Source organism: Alosa alosa, chromosome 9 (genome assembly GCF_017589495.1).
Source record: "Alosa alosa isolate M-15738 ecotype Scorff River chromosome 9, AALO_Geno_1.1, whole genome shotgun sequence".
Lineage (NCBI taxonomy): Eukaryota > Metazoa > Chordata > Actinopteri > Clupeiformes > Clupeidae > Alosa > Alosa alosa.
This window is the reverse complement of record NC_063197.1, coordinates 21,618,995-21,636,041: the sequence shown is the minus strand read 5'-3', so window position 1 is coordinate 21,636,041 and position 17,047 is coordinate 21,618,995. Positions and strand designations below refer to the sequence as shown.

The 17,047-nt window shown below is 41.5% G+C and overlaps 2 protein-coding genes across 4 annotated transcripts in view; both read right to left on the bottom strand.

Moving 5' to 3' along the window:
• Positions 1-380: 380 nt before the first annotated feature.
• Positions 381-9,000, bottom strand: LOC125300729 (guanylate kinase-like). Of its 2 annotated transcripts, XM_048252852.1 has the most exons (9): positions 8,937-9,000; positions 7,043-7,158; positions 6,871-6,912; positions 6,312-6,389; positions 4,632-4,728; positions 4,119-4,257; positions 3,898-3,982; positions 3,698-3,783; positions 381-965 (listed from the first exon to the last, which is right to left on the bottom strand). In XM_048252852.1, exons 2-9 carry the CDS (start codon positions 7,152-7,154, stop codon positions 921-923), a joined length of 684 nt encoding a protein of 227 aa, XP_048108809.1. In that variant the 5' UTR covers positions 7,155-7,158; positions 8,937-9,000; the 3' UTR covers positions 381-920. The 2 variants fall into 2 exon arrangements, with proteins under 2 accessions (XP_048108809.1, XP_048108810.1); XM_048252853.1 differs by lacking the exon at positions 6,312-6,389.
• A 1,158-nt stretch (positions 9,001-10,158) lies between these two features.
• The window catches only part of rnf220b (ring finger protein 220b), a 45,494-nt gene continuing 38,605 nt past the window's right edge, over positions 10,159-17,047 (bottom strand). For both annotated transcript variants that reach the window (XM_048252697.1, XM_048252698.1), the window contains 7 exons: positions 16,897-16,993; positions 16,369-16,455; positions 16,122-16,180; positions 15,914-16,007; positions 13,308-13,416; positions 12,781-12,855; positions 10,159-12,057 (listed from right to left, as the gene is read on the bottom strand). In XM_048252697.1, the coding sequence (XP_048108654.1) occupies positions 11,986-12,057; positions 12,781-12,855; positions 13,308-13,416; positions 15,914-16,007; positions 16,122-16,180; positions 16,369-16,455; positions 16,897-16,993 (593 nt within the window). In that variant the 3' untranslated portion in view covers positions 10,159-11,985. The remainder of the gene's footprint in view (positions 12,058-12,780; positions 12,856-13,307; positions 13,417-15,913; positions 16,008-16,121; positions 16,181-16,368; positions 16,456-16,896; positions 16,994-17,047) is intronic.

Below are 17,047 nucleotides of genomic sequence, written 5' to 3'. Positions count from 1 at the left end.
AGGTCATTTACAGGTCATTTACAGGTCATTTACAGTAGTGCTCCTCAAGACTCAAATTCAGATGGTAATCCAATGATCTCCAGAATTAACTTCTCTTAGTGAGTCTGACAACCTTGCCAAAGATGGGGAGGGCAGCCTGAGCCCAAGATCTGAGACAAAGACATGTCTTTGGGGAATGAAGAGGTGCTCCATGAATGCCAACCTCTGTAAATACTCTTGTCAATGTCACATTGGTCACAAATTGGCACAAATTGGTTTGTTTTACAGAACTGAACTACAGAAATAATAACACAAACACCCACACATACAATATAATATATATATATATATATATATATATATATATATATATATATATATATATACATATATATACAAAGTGATGCTATTCTTAGGTAGACAGGATGTTTTTGTCCTCCCTATATTGGCACGAGTTAATTTATCTGCACTTAGATGCATCTTAATGAAGTCGGGCCAAGAGAGGGAAGAGGATTATCTGGTGTTCTGCCTAATGATATATCAAGAAGCAAAATCAATCAGCAGAATGTAAGAAGGGATATGTTTTAGTAAAATGTTTTGTCCTCCCTATATTGGCACGAGTTAATTTATCTGCACTTAGATGCATCTTAATGAAGTCGGGCCAAGAGAGGGAAGAGGATTATCTGGTGTTCTGCCTAATGATATATCAAGAAGCAAAAATCAATCAGGCAGAATGTAAGAAGGGATATGTTTTAGTAAAACATGTGAGGGAGGTCATAAGAGTTTTAGATACCCAAATAGCCTCCTAGAATTAGAACTTGTATACCAATCATTACCAATACCAATGCATTATCCAAGAAAGACATTTTATAAAAGAAAAATCTTAAACATCATCTATGTGACTACATGAGCCAGAAAAGCAAATGTTAAATAAACATTGATTACTCCTTGGAATCCTCCTTGGAATCCTGTACCTTCTGTATCTCCTGTTGGGACAGAGAGGACATTGTGTTCATTAGCATTGCATGTGATGTCACATGGCAAGGTAAACTTACCAATATAGATGGTAGATGGAACATTCAAAAGTGAAAGCAGATGGTTGATAAGCTGTGTTCTAAAGAATGTTTGATTCAAGTTCACTGTGTGTTGTGAACTATTTTAGAGTTTATTTTTTCGTTTTGGCAAGTAGCCGTATGATAAACGGGATAATGCATAGAATGCGGGCCATTATCGGGAAAATAAGTCCCTTCAGAGCAAAGCTCAGCTGGTGCGTCGGAGTCAGGTTCGCCCTGTTGGGACTTATTTTCCGCATAAATGACTGTCATTTTACACCGTGTTCCAAATTTTATGCAAATTGGATTTAAGTGTACAATTAAACATTTATTTTTTTGTTTTTCAATTAAACTCATGGATGGTATTGTGTCTCAGGGCTCTTTGTATCACTGAAATCAATCAGACACCTGTGATAATTAGTTTGCCAGGTGAGCCCAATCAAAGGAAAACTACTTAAGAGTGATGTTCCTCATTATTAAGCATGCCACAGGTTTCAAGCAATAAGGGAAAGAAAAAGGATCTCTCTGCTGCTGGAAAGCATGAAGTTGTGCACTACCTTGGACAAGGTATGAAAACATTGGATATTTCCTGAAAACCTATGTGTGATCATCGTACTGTGAAGAAATTTGTCGCTGATTTAGAGCACAGGCAGGTTTGTGCAGACAAAGACATAATAAGGAAGGTTTCTGCCAGACAAATTGTTAGGATTAAGAGAGCAGCTGATAAAATGCCATTGCAAAGCAGCAAACGTTGAAGCTGCTGGTACCTCTGGAGTCCCGCAAACCTCATGGTGTAGGATCCTCAAGAAGTTGCTATTCTGCCACCCCTAAACAATGCTCATAAGCAGAAACAGTTGCAGTGGGCTCAGGAATACATGAAGACTAATTTTCAAAAAGTTTTGTTTACGGATGAGTGCCATGCAGCCCTAGATGGTCCAGATGGATGGAGTAATGGATGGTTGGTGAATGGCCACCATGTCCCAACAAGGCTGAGACGTCAGCAATGAGTCATATTTTTGGGCCAGAATCATGGGGAGAGAGCTGGTAGGAGCCTTTAGGGTCCCTGACGGTGTGAAAATGACCTCGGCAAAGTATGTAGAGTTTCTGACTGATCACTTCCTTCCGTGGTACAAAAAGAAGAACCATAGCAAAATCATTTTTATGCTGCTATGGACATAAAAGGAGAGAAACTCATGGTGTGGCCCCCATCTTCCCCTGACTTCAACCCTATTGAGAACCTTTGGAGCATTGTCAAGCAAAAGATCTATGAGGGTGGAAGGCAGTTCACATCCAGAATAGTCTCCCATCCAGCCCTGGGAGACTATTCTGACATCCTGCAAATACATTAAAGCAGAAACTCTCCAAGAACTCACACGTTCAGTGGATGCAAGAATTGTAAAGGTGATATCAATGAAGGGGTCCTATGTTAACATGTAACTTGGCCTCAAAAAGGGAGATCCAAGGTCTAACAAGAGCCAAGGAGCAGGACCGGAGCACTCAATGCTTAAAGTGTTTTTATTCGCATTGAGTGCTCCGGTCCTGCTCCTTGGCTCTTGTTAGACCTTGGATCTCCCTTTTTGACTTCTGCATCATGTTCCGTGAGCACCAACCAGGCTGAAGCGCAAGTGACCCCCTTCTAATGTAACTTGGCCTGTTAAGATGTTTTTGATTGAAATAACTTTTGATTTAATTTATATGACCTCCTAATGCTGCAAATTCAACAAAATGACCATGTTTAGTTCTTTACAACCTATAAAATGTCTTGAAACTCTGTTGTGCATAATAATTTGGAACAGTGCATTTTGAGTTTTTTATTTTTGAAAAAAATACTGTTATCATTGGGAGGTTTGTTCATTAAAATTTGAATTATACTGTACGGTTGATGGTTGATGACTTGAAAATTATACTGACTGTCATTTGCATCAATGGTTACACTGACAGTATCGACATAAGAGTGACATGACACTGTCATGAACGCATCATAGACAAGTCATAAACGTTTATGACATAACGCTTCTGTTATTACAGTAAGTGACATTTGGTTTTTGTCATAACAAGTTAGGGTTAGGGTTAGTGTTAGGGTTAGAGGTTACAATTAGGGTGAGGTGTTAGGGTTAGGGTTAGGGTTCATGTGTCATGACAGTGTCATGTGTTCATGACAGTGTCATGTCACTCTTATGTCGATACTGTCAAGTAAAGTATATATAAGTATAAGTATATATACTCTTTTGATCCCGTGAGGGAAATTTGGTCTCTGCATTTATCCCAATCCGTGAATTAGTGAAACACACTCAGCACACAGTGAACACGCAGTGAGGTGAAGCACACACTAATCCCGGCGCAGTGAGCTGCCTGCAACAACAGCGGCGCTCGGGGAGCAGTTAGGGGTTAGGCGCCTTGCTCAAGGGCACTTCGGCCATGCCTACTGGTCAGGGTTCGAACAGGCAACCCTCCGGTTACAAGTCCGAAATGCTAACCAGTAGGCCACGGCTGCCCCCAAAGGCATTTGCGCACGCCAGCTTGCGAGCATGTTTGAAGGGGCACCAGGATTAAGTGTTACCGCATCAACTATTTAGGGAAATCTGAGAAAAATGTAATTTGCATAATAATTTGGAACGTACAGTATTGTATACATTATCCCTTACATAACATCTACATGAGCTTACCTCCATAAGAACACTTTTCAGCTTTTCATATGCTTCCTCTAAGTCATCATTAACGATGACCAGGTCAAACAATCCAGGTTCCTTACCTAGTGATTAAAAAGGTGAAATAAGATACAGGTTTTTAGTCGGTTTTGTTCTGGTTCTGATTGTAGACCAGGAATTTAAAACAAAAGATTTTGAATGGATGTTTTTGGACTTACTGAGCTCCATGTCTGTCCTTGCAGCGTCCAAACGCTTCTCTAAACTGTCATCTGTCTCAGTCTGTCTGTCTCTCAGACGCTTTTCCTGAAGAAGAAGAAGAAGCAGAAGCAGAAGCAGAAGCAGAGTTAAGATGCGGTAGTTTACCGTGATGCGTCAGGAACAGCATAGCAGGAATCTCTTCACAGGTGTTATCTGCCTTGCCCCAGTAGCGACACCTTACCAGGATCTCCATTGAGGGGGGCTGGATAGAGATGTAGATGGGGTTGAGGTCAGTCTCCTTGATGTTTTTCACTCCTTGGATGTCAACATCGAGAATGCAGATGAGGTTCTGCGCCTGGACATCCTCAATAGCAGACTTACTGTGGAGTCATAGGCCAAATCAACACATTAGGAACTAATGCATACTTGTTTAAATGAATATGTAAACACATTATTTAGCAAAAAAATATATTCATAGTTTATAATATGTACTTTGGGACAAAACCCAAGGAAAACACATCCTTCAACAACCTGTGAGCAGCTGTATCTCTACTATAAATAGGATTGGCAGATCCTGAACACATTGCACCTTTGCACAATGGACTTTAGCTTACAATGAGATGCCTGCTCTGAATGTCTGCCAGAGCTTTACCTGTCACCTCCTTTAACCATGGAGACAAGTTTGTCACCAAGCTAATGAAGACACAAAGTTGCCAAGGATGGCACGTGGTGTGTCAGGTTAGACAGGCATTACCTTGTTCCGTACATGTTCCCTGAGAATTCAGCATTCTCAATGAAGTCTCCATTATCGATGCCCTCCTGCATCTTCTCCCTGGTGGTAAAGTGGTAATCTTTTGGGGAAATGAGAAACAGATGATAGGTTACTTACAGAACAGACCCTTGTTTGGGGGGAACTCAGTCAGAGATGGGGAAGGTGAGTGGAAACACTTATTTTCCTCAGAGACAAGCTGAAAGATTTTTACTGACTGCTACACAACAGCACTATCACCAGGTCTTTCACTGAAAAACTGTGGTCACTGCAATATCTGTGTGAATGTGTTCAAACGAGGCAGTTTGAAACATGAAGACAAAAACAGTTTTTTCTGGCACAGTGTTTGGAATTTGCAAAACTGTGCCAGATCCTTTTTGGATACGGTTACCATACTTACAAAAGACTGCCAATTAGTCTTCTGGTGAGAAAAGTCACTATAAAGTTTTTGTGATATGTATTTTTTCTTTTATAGTTGCTATAAATTTAGTAATATAACAATCAGATAGGATAGAGTGACATTGTGTCCTTTCATTATTTGAAAAACTTGAACTCCCTTGAACTTCATCATAACAGCAAAATTACAGATTCTTATTTTTTTCTGAATAATTATGTTGCAGTGTCCATACCACGCAGAATTGTCTTACTTGTCCACAACATCAGTCAGGACACAGAGAGGGATTTACTACAGTACAGGGAATTCTGCAGACAGTACAAGATAAGCAGGTCACAGACATGGCAACATGAAGTATCGGCAGGGGCTGAAATATAAAATATACTCATTAGCATGACATTTATAAAATATTAACATTTGAAGAAAACGTTCTGCATTCAGAATGGTTTTATTACGTATAGCAAGGCAAAATTGTAAAGTTGGTGTTTTGTTGCCATTTTATTTGTTTCTAACATATAGGCTACATGGTCTGACTATGGAGCACAGAATTAGTCCAAAAAGTAGTGAATATTCTTGTATATCATTTTGTAAAAAAAGATGGCTCTTTGAAAATGGTAAAACATTATCAAAAATGAATGAATATGTAGCAATGGATTATATAAACAATCAAGCAATTGCATGAGATAATATAAATAATGATTAAAGAGGCATGAGATGAGAGAACAATGTTTAGTAATATTCCTGTGCATGTCTCTTATGGGGCTCTTATTATGTGTGTTTACATTTTCTCGCCCTGAACAAATGCACAAAAACGGCCTAAAATACACAACAAATAAGCACAAGAATATTGGTAAACAATGTCTGCACTCAATATTCTCACAGAATGACATCATCATTATTATTGTTATTAATGAACCCAGAATATTCTATCTTTAAAGTGTCATGTCATGCTAATGGTGGCCTGAATATCAGTGGTTCCTTAACCGGAGCTGAGGAACCAAAGATACTCTGTGGAACTAGCCCTGTTTGAGAAGGTTGTGGAGAAGGATCAGACTAGTCTAAGGGATGTAGGGGGCTATTTTCAAAAGCTTTTTACTCCAAAGTGCAAACGTCCTTTGACTGATTATATTTCAAGCGTGTCTAGGAAATTTAGAAAGGTAGATGAAAGTAACCCCCAATACTCTCTTCAATATGTAGGATATACATGATATGATAGCCAATACTTGTTGACTTTTTTTAAGCGTACAAAAATCGGAATGACACTTTGACACCTTCAGAAGATTCAGAGGATAGGACGTCTGCCACAGGCAGTAAGGTAGCCCCCAGTAGCATTGGGAGGCTATTCAGGCCTAAGGAGAAAAATACAACAAAGCACAAAAGGGGAGAAGGAGGTTTATCTCTGTCTTTTTTATAAAGGAATGTTTGGAATAGCCATTGATGTAGTTCACTTGGGAGTAAGAAGTATTGAAGCTTTTGTATCACAGTGTACTGTACATAACACAGCACTTTTCAGCATATAAAAAGGGGTTGCAGGGATTGAGCAGTGGATTGGAATTTAGTGGGTAGATAGGTATGAGGCTTCTTGGTGTTGTGAGGGGTTAAGCAGAGCTGTGCTTTAAAGACCTGTGATGTTTGTCTTCAAAAAGTAAATACGCAGCAAGTTGCTAGAGTGTCATTGTGTGACTTGACTATTAGATGCCCCAAAACAACTTCATTGGCTATCCCAATGGATAGTCTCACTGTGTGATCTAAAATTGTTTAGTTTCTGGCTAATTTCATCTCTGAAAACCTGATTTTTTTTTTAACACTATTTAATGTGTATGGTCATACCTTTGCCATTTTCTTCACCAGGACGGGGATTCCTTGTGGTATCTACAGAAAAGCCCCCATCAGAATAGCAGATCAGAGCAGGCGTGCATTGCTGTGACAAGAATGGTCTGTTCTGCACTCAGACAGCATGAGAAAAGGAAGTATGCCATGTGGCTGGCACACTCATACATACGGGACACGCTGAAGCCAAATACTCCTTCATAATCCTTCATAAGCCTCTTCAGCAGAGTGCTCTTCCCTGCTCCAGAGGGGCCACTCAGAACTACTGGCCTGGGTCCTGCCATCACGCTATCAAAGGACAGAAGACAAGGGCGGGGGGGGGGTCATAATGTAATTGCATGTGAATTGTTTACTGGAATCATTTGATTATATGCTGTGGAATTCCAATGCTATGTTTAACCTGAAGACCACCTCTACTGCTGATTTAACAACAAAAAACACACTGCATGCTCAATCCAGATTAGGTCAGGATCACACAACCCCCCCCCTGTTGCAGCAAGCCAATCTGTGAAAGGGTTATTCTGTGTGTTAGGTGGCTAACCTTCATGGCCGGCTAGTGAGACTATTGCTGACTAGCCCCTCCTCAAGACTCAAGCTCAGATGGTAATCCAATGATCCCTAGAATTAGCTTCTCTTAGTGAGTCTGACAACCTTGCCAAAGATGGGGAGGGCAGCCTGAGCCCAAGATCTGAGACAAAGACATGTCTTTGGGGAATGACGAGATACTCCATGAATGCCAACCTCTGTAAATACTCTTGTCAATGTCACATTCGTCACAAATTGGTTTGTTTTACAGAACTGAACAGAACTAATAACACAAACACCTGCACTTACAATGTATAAGCATATAAAGTGATGCTATTATGGACCCTTTCAAGAGAGTTCCATTATCAGCATCATAGTTGGCCCCACAAGGCTTCCGTTTTAACATTCCATATGTTATCTTAATGCAGAGGAAGTAGATTGGGGCCCAAATAGAACGGTCAAGCATTGTTTTTGTTGTTATTGTTGAAAGGGTCTATAGGTAGACAGGATGTTTTTGTCCTCCTTATAAGGGCACAAGTTAATTTATCTGCACTGAGATGCATCTTAATGAAGTCAGGCCAGGCCAGGGAAGAGGATTATCTGGCGTTCTGCCTAATGATGTATCAAAAACCCTGTGACCTCATGTCTTACCACACTGAGCAGTACTGTGGCCTACTCCAGCACAACATGTTGGTCTGGAACTGTATCCAAGGGCAACCAGCAAAGAAATGAACATCTCTCAAACGCTCGTCATTCAGGCTCTTAGGAATGATAACTCTTGCTCCTTAATTGCATTCCCTTGTTGTTAGAAGGGTATTACGGACACACGCTTATCCTTTTAAGGGTCAGGTGGTGACTGACTTTATTTCTGATCTACTTGCTGTCTAAGGAGGTGATAAGTTCAGATTGTATCAGTGGTACTGAAAGACAATGTTAGACTATATGACTGGAAGATGTTCTTGCTCTTCTGTCAATCAAAACGTATCATCCCCTTAGGCAAAAAGTTGGTCAAAAAATCAGCCAGGCAAAATGTAGGAAGAGATATGTTTTAGTAAAATATGTAAGGGAGGGTGTAAGAATTATAGACACCTAAATACCTTCCTAGAATTAGAGCTTTTTGAATACCAATGCATAATTCATTGGTTTTCAAAAAGGTTTAATTCTAGGAGGGTATTTAGGTATCTAAAATACTGTAGGTACAATCTGACTAAAACTAGATATAATACAACACATTTTATAATCGTTCATCATGAAAATCATAGAAAATACCTGAATATACTGGTTTGACATAATAGTTGACATACTACAATAGACACACAGTATGTAGTATCACATAATGTAGAAGATCACAAGAATAACAAAAGAAGCAGAAGGAAAACCTTCCCACCATCTACATATGTCTAGAGATTTATATCTAGAGATCTACTGTATAAACTGCCAGATACATGCAATAGAATGTAAAGCCTTTACTCAGAGGTTCCTTGATCACTTCATGTGTTAATGTGGGTGTGAAAAACGTTCATGAGAAAAACAGGCCTTACCTTCTTCAACAGGTGCTTTAGAAGGAGGTGACAGTCTAAGGAGGACTGGAATGGAACCGTGTTTCTGTCTTTCTAATCCAGCACCTCCACCTTTGACTCCGCCCAAAGATAATTAGGCACTCCCCTCGTCAGCTCAGCCTATCAAAATGGTGTGCTCAGGTTTGTAGTATCGTGTCACACCTACAACTGAAAGATTATTGGCATTGGCTTAGATTAGGACTTGACAGACTGCCAAGTGTGTTGTTACCTCTGTGTTGATCCAGTGGGACAACAAATGCTTTTATATAGGCTGGGAAACAAATAGAGAGCAGGAGACAATAGTATATCATTTAGCAATTAAGGGGAAAAAATAAAACCATATAGTATTTTTATAAAGTGAAGCACTCTATGTGTACTCTAGTACTCTATGTTATATTAAACTCAAATTTGAAAGCAAACACTTGTTTTCCATAATGTGCTTAGACGTATTCTTGTTTCACCACCTCCTGAGAGAAAGATGTTGCGTAACAATTAGACAACTGTAGAGTAATCTGAAGATCCCTGGGATGTGAATGAGATTTAATAGCGAAGTAAGCTGTAAAATGTGGCTCTCAGCCATATTCCTTTTCCATGAGCCCGTATTTTCTGTTGTCTGGAAACCTTCACCTCATGTGACTTCAAGAGGAAAGGCACTTGGGCAAACATCCGCTCTGTTGGCAGTGATGGCTGATGGCGGGATTCAATGACCTCTCACGTCCCAAGAGAGAGCCAAATCCTCCAGGTGGATGATACGTGCTGAAAGTAGTCAGTGAAAGGCCTTGAATCAATAATTCCAAGTGACGAAACAGCTAGGGACTGAAACATATATGAAATGGTTTTATATCCGTGATATGTGGGACTTCTATCAACAGATACTCCAACTCCAAACATGATGGCTGGGAGCTTTGCCATGGATAGAGGGCAGTGATAGAAGGTGATGATTCTATGATGGATGATTCTTTTCCACAGTTCTAATGAACAGGGGCCAAAGGAATTCAAGCAGGATGCATGAATCAGATAAATGGGACCCAGAAACATATTCTTGCAAAGGGTCCAAAATTCCCTTGCTGTGCCCCTGCTCTATAGTGCCTACGGGTTTGTGCAGCCAAGCGTGGACTAAAGGTGATAGGCGTAATGCATAAGTAATCACTTCAAATCACTTCCAGTTAACAACAAAACTGTTTAATTCAGAGACTAGCCAGAAAATTTTTGAAATACAAAATACATCTTTGTCAAATGTCTTGTTTCCCAAGTGTGTTTTTTTTACCTTATTTAAATGATGACATATTTACATTAAAATATTCTTTTTCCAAACTATGAAATACTTAATAGTTTTAGTACAATATTCTGACATCAGCTGACTATTGCTAAAAATACCACATTAGAGCATTCTCCTCATATATTATCACATTTAAAGAGAAAAACATCTTAAAATCACTCCATAAGGCTTGACATTTTATTAACACCCTTTTTTGAGTTTGCCCGTGGAAAGAACACAGCATACGAAAAAAGACAAACAAACAAAAACACCAGAGGCCTTGAAGGACACATGAAAGGTCCTCAGAATGCCGACTCCTGCAACACACACAGACAGATCTATACACATGGTCATAATCAGCGTTAGGCGATTCTTAGCCTACGCAAAATGTAACACCCCATTGGTTAAGACATGTTCCCATTGCTGTTTTATTCTAACACAGACCAGTGTTTAAAGACACATATTCAAGAGTGGCAAACTATGTAAACCTTAGAATTACAAATAGATTGTTATGTGTGATATGTCTAAGAACTTGGGAAATATGGATAGCAAAGTGTCTTGTTTGCTGTAAGGAGATATTTTAAATGCATGAATCTTGACAGAGGAGAAAGAAGTCCTCTAGAACCTCTCTCTCTCTTTCTTAAATTGAGATTGACATCTACCTGCATAATGAGTAAACCCTCACATCATTCTATCAAGTAAATAAGAAGTCCAACATCAAAAGGTTAGGAATGATGAATATGTAGGCCTATATATTTAAATGCTTTGTGTACAAAAGTGGAATGATTATTTCTTGGTGTTATGGCAACAACACATCAAAGGAAACACCCCCTGTTACAGTATAATGTAGTCATTATGATTCCTAGCTGTCATGTTGCTTATTTTTAGACTGGAATATGAATACATATGTACAAATATATACATTAATCCTTGTAAACATTCACCACATAATAATGCATGTGCTTCTCAGACCTATCAATTGGTAAAAACGTGAACGGCAAAAAATAGCTGGTAATCTCAGTTTGAAGCTGGTTTGCTCGATAAAAATATGAGACATTTAAGAGTTTCTGAGTCAGTCACAACAAGGGTTAACCATTGACAATCTATGTCTGTCTTCAGACACTCGGACCGTAGAGAGTTAGTGGAAGCAGAGGGGGGCAAAAAGAGTCTTGATCCTGTGAAAGCTTACGTATGAAACAGGTCTCCATCGCAGCACTGCCATATTGCTATATTACTGCTTTCCCACAATGCCTTATTTAGTCTGTCCTCCTTGGTTAGTGTTGCAGGAGGCTCGGATGGTCAACACTGGAGTCATGAAGACTTGACAGTCAAGAGGTGGAGAAGTGATATTGGCTCTGTCGGTTCACTGTGGTTCGACAGGCCTGATGGTCAACACTGGAGCCATGAAGACCTGACAACACTGAAGTGGTTTAGGCTCTGTCAGTCAACCCTGTGGTGGGCTGGTAGTTGGACACCGGAGTTGTTGGGGCCTTCAAGGTTTAGGCCTGATGGTCAATACTGAAGTGGTTTAGGCCTGATGGTCAACACTGAAGTGGTTTAGGCCTGATGGTCAACACTAGTGCTGCAGGCCTTGTCAATTAATGCTGGAGCTGCTTGTGAAGGCCTAATGGTCAACACTGGAGTGGTGCAGGCCTGACGTCCAACACAATAGCGGTACAGGCCTTGACCGTTACTACAGGAGTGGTAGAGACCTCGATGGTTAGTACTGGAGAAGTGGCAGGGGAAGGAGGCCAACTGTCCCTTAGATCCCACTCACAGATACACACGCCGCAGGTCCCCGGGTGATGTGATGGTGTTGCACTGCGGACAAAGCTTCTTAGCCCCCTAAGAGTGACACAGAGCGGAGAAGTGTATTTATAACATTCCAGAGACTAAGAATAAATGCTTCCTTTACCTGACTTCACGTTACCTATTGTAGCTAGTTAACAATTACCACCAACACAGTGGTGTGGCAATGACGTGTATGTATCTATATCTATCTAAGTACATCAATCTAGCCATGGGGAAACTAAGAGTGGATGTAGTTGAAGTGCTTTCCGAATAAATTACAAATGAACGTTAATCTAATTATAATGATTCCTACCACCCTACATCCCTACACCCCTATCTATACTAATGATCTTTACCTGCTATATGGCTCACCTTTGAACCCAACTTCCGAATGGCATCAAAATTCTCCCACTGTTGCAAGCTCTCAGATGTTGTCAGATGCTTTCTGCTATGTGATCAAATGCACTTTCTTTTAATCGGATACACTGTGTGTCTTAATTAATATTTGAAGTGCTTTACTTTTTTAAACTATTGTTTTTTTTAACTATTGTATTTTTATTGGTTTGTCTACTATTATGTACTATTCCTTGCTTTTGTTTATGTAAGCACAATGACTTGTCCCTGTGTATAAAATGCACTATATAAATAAAATAAACTTGCCTTGTCTAGCCTATACTCTCCATGTGTAAACCTGTTACTACAGTAATCCCATTTGCAGTAATACAAATGTACGTACAGTATAAAATGCATCCATCTAAGCACAGTCCCGGGACTTACCAGAGTCCTGAGCCAGCACTCCTCACAGTGGACGTGCCAGCACTGGATGGAGGTGAGAGGTATCGTGTAGCAGTCCTACAGAGGGAGACAGACATTACAAATTACACCTACAGTACAACATTTAACACAGCGTGACAGAAAGACATGCAATAGCCTATTTTTTTCACCAAAGCAGCTACAAAGTTGCAATGCCATCAGCAAAACACCAGCTATAGGGATCAAAGACTTGATCCCACTAAAAATAGAATGACAGTCAAAATATTAACATTGGGTTATTATTTGGTTTGCAGAGCCAAGAGACTGCAGAGCACAGAGTTAACACTAGATGGCAGTATATATCTGTCATTTACCTATCAGTCATTCAGTCAATCATTCAAAACCATATCCAGTTCCTTAATAACTTAATATCATGACACTTTGACAAGGCGTCCATAACTGATTTACTCTCTCCCTTTTTTTTTCTATATCTAGGGAGACACACGCATACACGCACACACAAAAAATGCAAATGTGGATGACAATCTCACCATGCAGATAAGACACTTGTATCTGTCGCCCCGTGACAGCTGTTTCTCCAGATCCCGTATGCGACACTTCAGGGCCTCCAGGGTGGTCAGACCGGAGTCCTTAGACAGGCTGCAGAGAGAGAGAGAGAGAGAGAGAGAGAGAGAGAAGAAGAAGAGATTGAGAAAAGGAAAAAGGAAAAAATAGAGAAAAGGTAATAAAACACAGAGAAACAATAATCATAATTACATAAATCACACAATAATAAACTGGATAAAATGCTTCTTGAGTAAAATCTCGTTCCTGTTTGTGTGGGCAATGCTGGTGATGACATGACTGAGACCAGCAGGTAAATCAGGAACCAATGGGCTCCTTTATTGTGGCATCATTAGTAAGCATCCTGAGCCTCACTTGTCTGTCCAGTGCCAACAGCAGCTCAGTGTCCTACAGTGTTTGTGCTGTGGGCTTCGGGTGCTTGTGTGAGTGTGGAACAGGTGTTGTCAGCGTGCTCGCCGTTGGTGTCTGTAATTAGAGCAGCAGGCAGGGCCGAGAACCCAAACAAGCTGGCGGTGGTGGCGGCGGTGGTCACAGCCGTGGTAGTCGCATTAGAGCGCAGCCGGAGGCTCGATTGCTCCTCTCCTCTCCTCGCTGCTCCGATCCCTGACACCAGGGGACACCTGCCTCCCAGCAGGCACTCATTTGTCTAGAGCTGGTCGCTACGCCACACCACGCTACGCCACAGCACGAGTCTCATTTCCCTCCTCACTTACCCGACGCCACTCATGCGTCCACACTTCTCCTCCAATTAAATTACGCTCCTGCCACTGCTGTGCCCCCCCACACACACACACACACATATACACACACACACACACACACTCTCACACAGCCATACCCCTCCAAATCCTCATCTTTCCAAATCACGGTCGGGAAACCTTGGTGAATTCTACCACATTTAATCACCTCTCAGGAACCCAGCCATGACAGAGGGGTGCTTACAGTGATCCATCATGAACACTTCTTGTAATAGATGAAGAATATATGGGATGGAGTGGTATGTGTGTTGTACACACATTGTAGAGACATTCAGAGTAGTGACCTGTTACAGTATGTATAGATGCATGGTTGTGCTTGTTTGCTAAGCATTGGGTTGGAATATCATGATGACAAATGTTAAGCTCTAAGTGTGTGTGTGTGTGTGTGTGTGTGTGTGTGTGTGTGTGTGTGTGTGTGTGTGTGTGGTTTGTCTGCACTGGGAAAATTGGGATAACCCCACAATTTTTTTCGGTAATGAACAAGACATCCTTTTTCTGTTAGGCAGAGTGACATTGATTCATTATTGGGGGTGTAGGTTAGTGTAGATAAAAAAATCTAACTTTCCTTTCCTTATCTCAGACGTGTGTAAATGAATGTGCTCCTTTATGAAAGAGTCATTTGCTCCTGTCACAATAGGCCCAGCTGCACTCTGGGGCTGAAGCTGTGAGATGGGAGGGAAGGAGGAGGAGGAAGCTACCCTGTCATTTATAAATCTCAGACAGATTAAATTATTCACCACCATACATGGACATTGAGCATGAAATTTAGCAGCAATCATACTGGCACCATTCGCCAACCCATTTATCATGAGGCTAGAAGGAGAGGGCAGTGGGAAAGGGACACACACACACACACACACACACACATACACACACAGACGCACACACACACACACACACACACACACACACACACACACACATACACACACAGACGCACACACACACACAGACACACAGACACACAGACACGCACGGCAGTATTATTATAAAACAAATTTTACACTAATAAAATAACAGCCTGTCCCTATTTCCTTGATTAATGGGACCATCACGCTGATAGATTGCCCTCTCTCCCAAACGCTAGCGGGTGTCAGGGCAGACTCCTCTGCAGGCTTTGGGAGGGGGGTGAAGGAGGACGCAGGCAGCGTCTCTACAGTCGAGGGGTCAGGTTGGGTTGGCAGACGGCTCGCTGCTTAGCAGGTTGAGACAGAAAAATCTTTCCCATTTATGCTCTGTCTCCACACTGTGCAGCGCTAGGCGTCTCCAAACTCAGACTGCTACTATTAGCATGATCTATTCACCCCCAGGGGGACTCTGGGGCTGTTATAAATTGTGCTGCGGCGTTACATTTTTTCGCCTGCGTTAGCTTAGCTTTGTCCAGAGAGCTGATGGGTGAGTGAGAGAGCAAGAGTGTGTGTGTGTGTGTGTGTGTGGTGGGTTGGACAGAGGCCTCTGTTTCTGCTGTCCCACTGAGACATGACTGATCCATCATCAGTCCACACACACACACACACACACACACACACACACACACACACACACCCTTATAGTCATTTCACAGTTCACGTGGCTAACCCCGAATACTTTTTATGCATCCAGCCATCCCAGCCTCCCTTCCTCTGACCAGTATGACCCATGCATGAGACTCAGAGCTTAGACGTATTAGCCTCTGCCTCACAGGGCAAGTCTATTTGCCTGTTTGTGTGTGTGTGTGTGTGTGTGTGTGTGTGTGTGTGTGTGTGTGTGTGTGTGTGTGTGTGTGTGTGTGTGTGTGTGTGTGTGTGTGTGTGTGTGTGTGTGTGTAGACTCACATGTCTATGGTGCTGTTTTTACAGGTGCCCTGCAGGAAGTTTGTGCCACTGCTGTCCAGTTTGCTGTTCTCTCCGTTGCTCGTCGATGGAGCCTCTGTAACCAATGACCATCAGTCACAGAAAATACAGCATTAAAAAAAAAATCATTATCCACTCAGCACAAATATGCCTCTGCTGCCATCTCATTGCACATGTATTTATGACTCACCCTCAGCTGTCCACTTGGAGCATTCTGAGTGACCACTGCCTGGTGGTGTCACCCCTCCACTGAAACAGCATGGAAAGAGATTTGAATTAATCTGAGCTGCACTCTAAATCTACAGTGGGGTGTGGTACTTGAGTAATGTCATGTGGTACATACTGGGACACATTCTAACATGTTTTGGGAAACTGATCTGAATGATACTGAATTGTGTCCATATAGTATGTCCGCATGTGTGAGTGCAGGGACCTACTTTAACGCTGCTGCTTTCCGTGCTTCTCTCTCCGCGGCCTTCCGCCCGTCTTCTCCTGAACATGGGATGACGTCGACCTCAGTGTATCTACAACCAAATGTTAGGGATCCACACCTCACTGAAATGAACACATTTTGCACCCACATTTACATGATATTGACATTTATTCATTTACTAGACACTTTTATCCAAAGCGACTTAAAAAATGAGGATTACCATTCGAACTACATTGCAAAGGATACCTCAGGGTAACAATTCATACTACTTTAGAAACACTACCAGACTACCAGAGGATGAGTTTAAATACTAGTCAAAGTGTGATCAAAAGAGATTACCCCACATTTATCAGCTTATGCTGATTACATTTGTGACAAAATGACTGAGACCCATTCAACCACCATTAAAGTGAATTGCCCTACATATAAGAGTTGCGCTTGTAGTTTGTGGCTTCTATAGTGAGCAAATCACCCAGCTGTGCCTGTAGCTTTGAGGAGGTGACCTGTGGTCAGTGAGCTGTGACAAGGATACTGTGCTTTGCCATATTCCAGAGTGTCATCTCCGTCCACATCCAGGTCTGCGTCACTGTCGTGATTCTCTTTCGAGGTGCTGCTGACAAAGCCAACACCTGCAGTAAAGATAGGGTTGGAAATGACATGAGTTAATATACAGAGTGAATATA

What these genes read in the sequence shown, in the direction of transcription:
- LOC125300729 (XM_048252852.1), bottom strand. Translation starts at nt 7,154, where the DNA reads ATGGCAGGACCCAGGCCAGTAGTTCTGAGTGGCCCCTCTGGAGCAGGG. An exon ending in ATTTGGCTTCAGCGTGTCCC is followed by an intron (nt 6,913 to 7,042) that starts GTATGTATGAGT and finishes GCTTTTCTGTAG; the next exon opens with ATACCACAAGGAATCCCCGT. An exon ending in TGAAAAGTGTTCTTATGGAG is followed by an intron (nt 966 to 3,697) that starts GTAAGCTCATGT and finishes CTGTCCCAACAG; the next exon opens with GAGATACAGAAGGTACAGGA.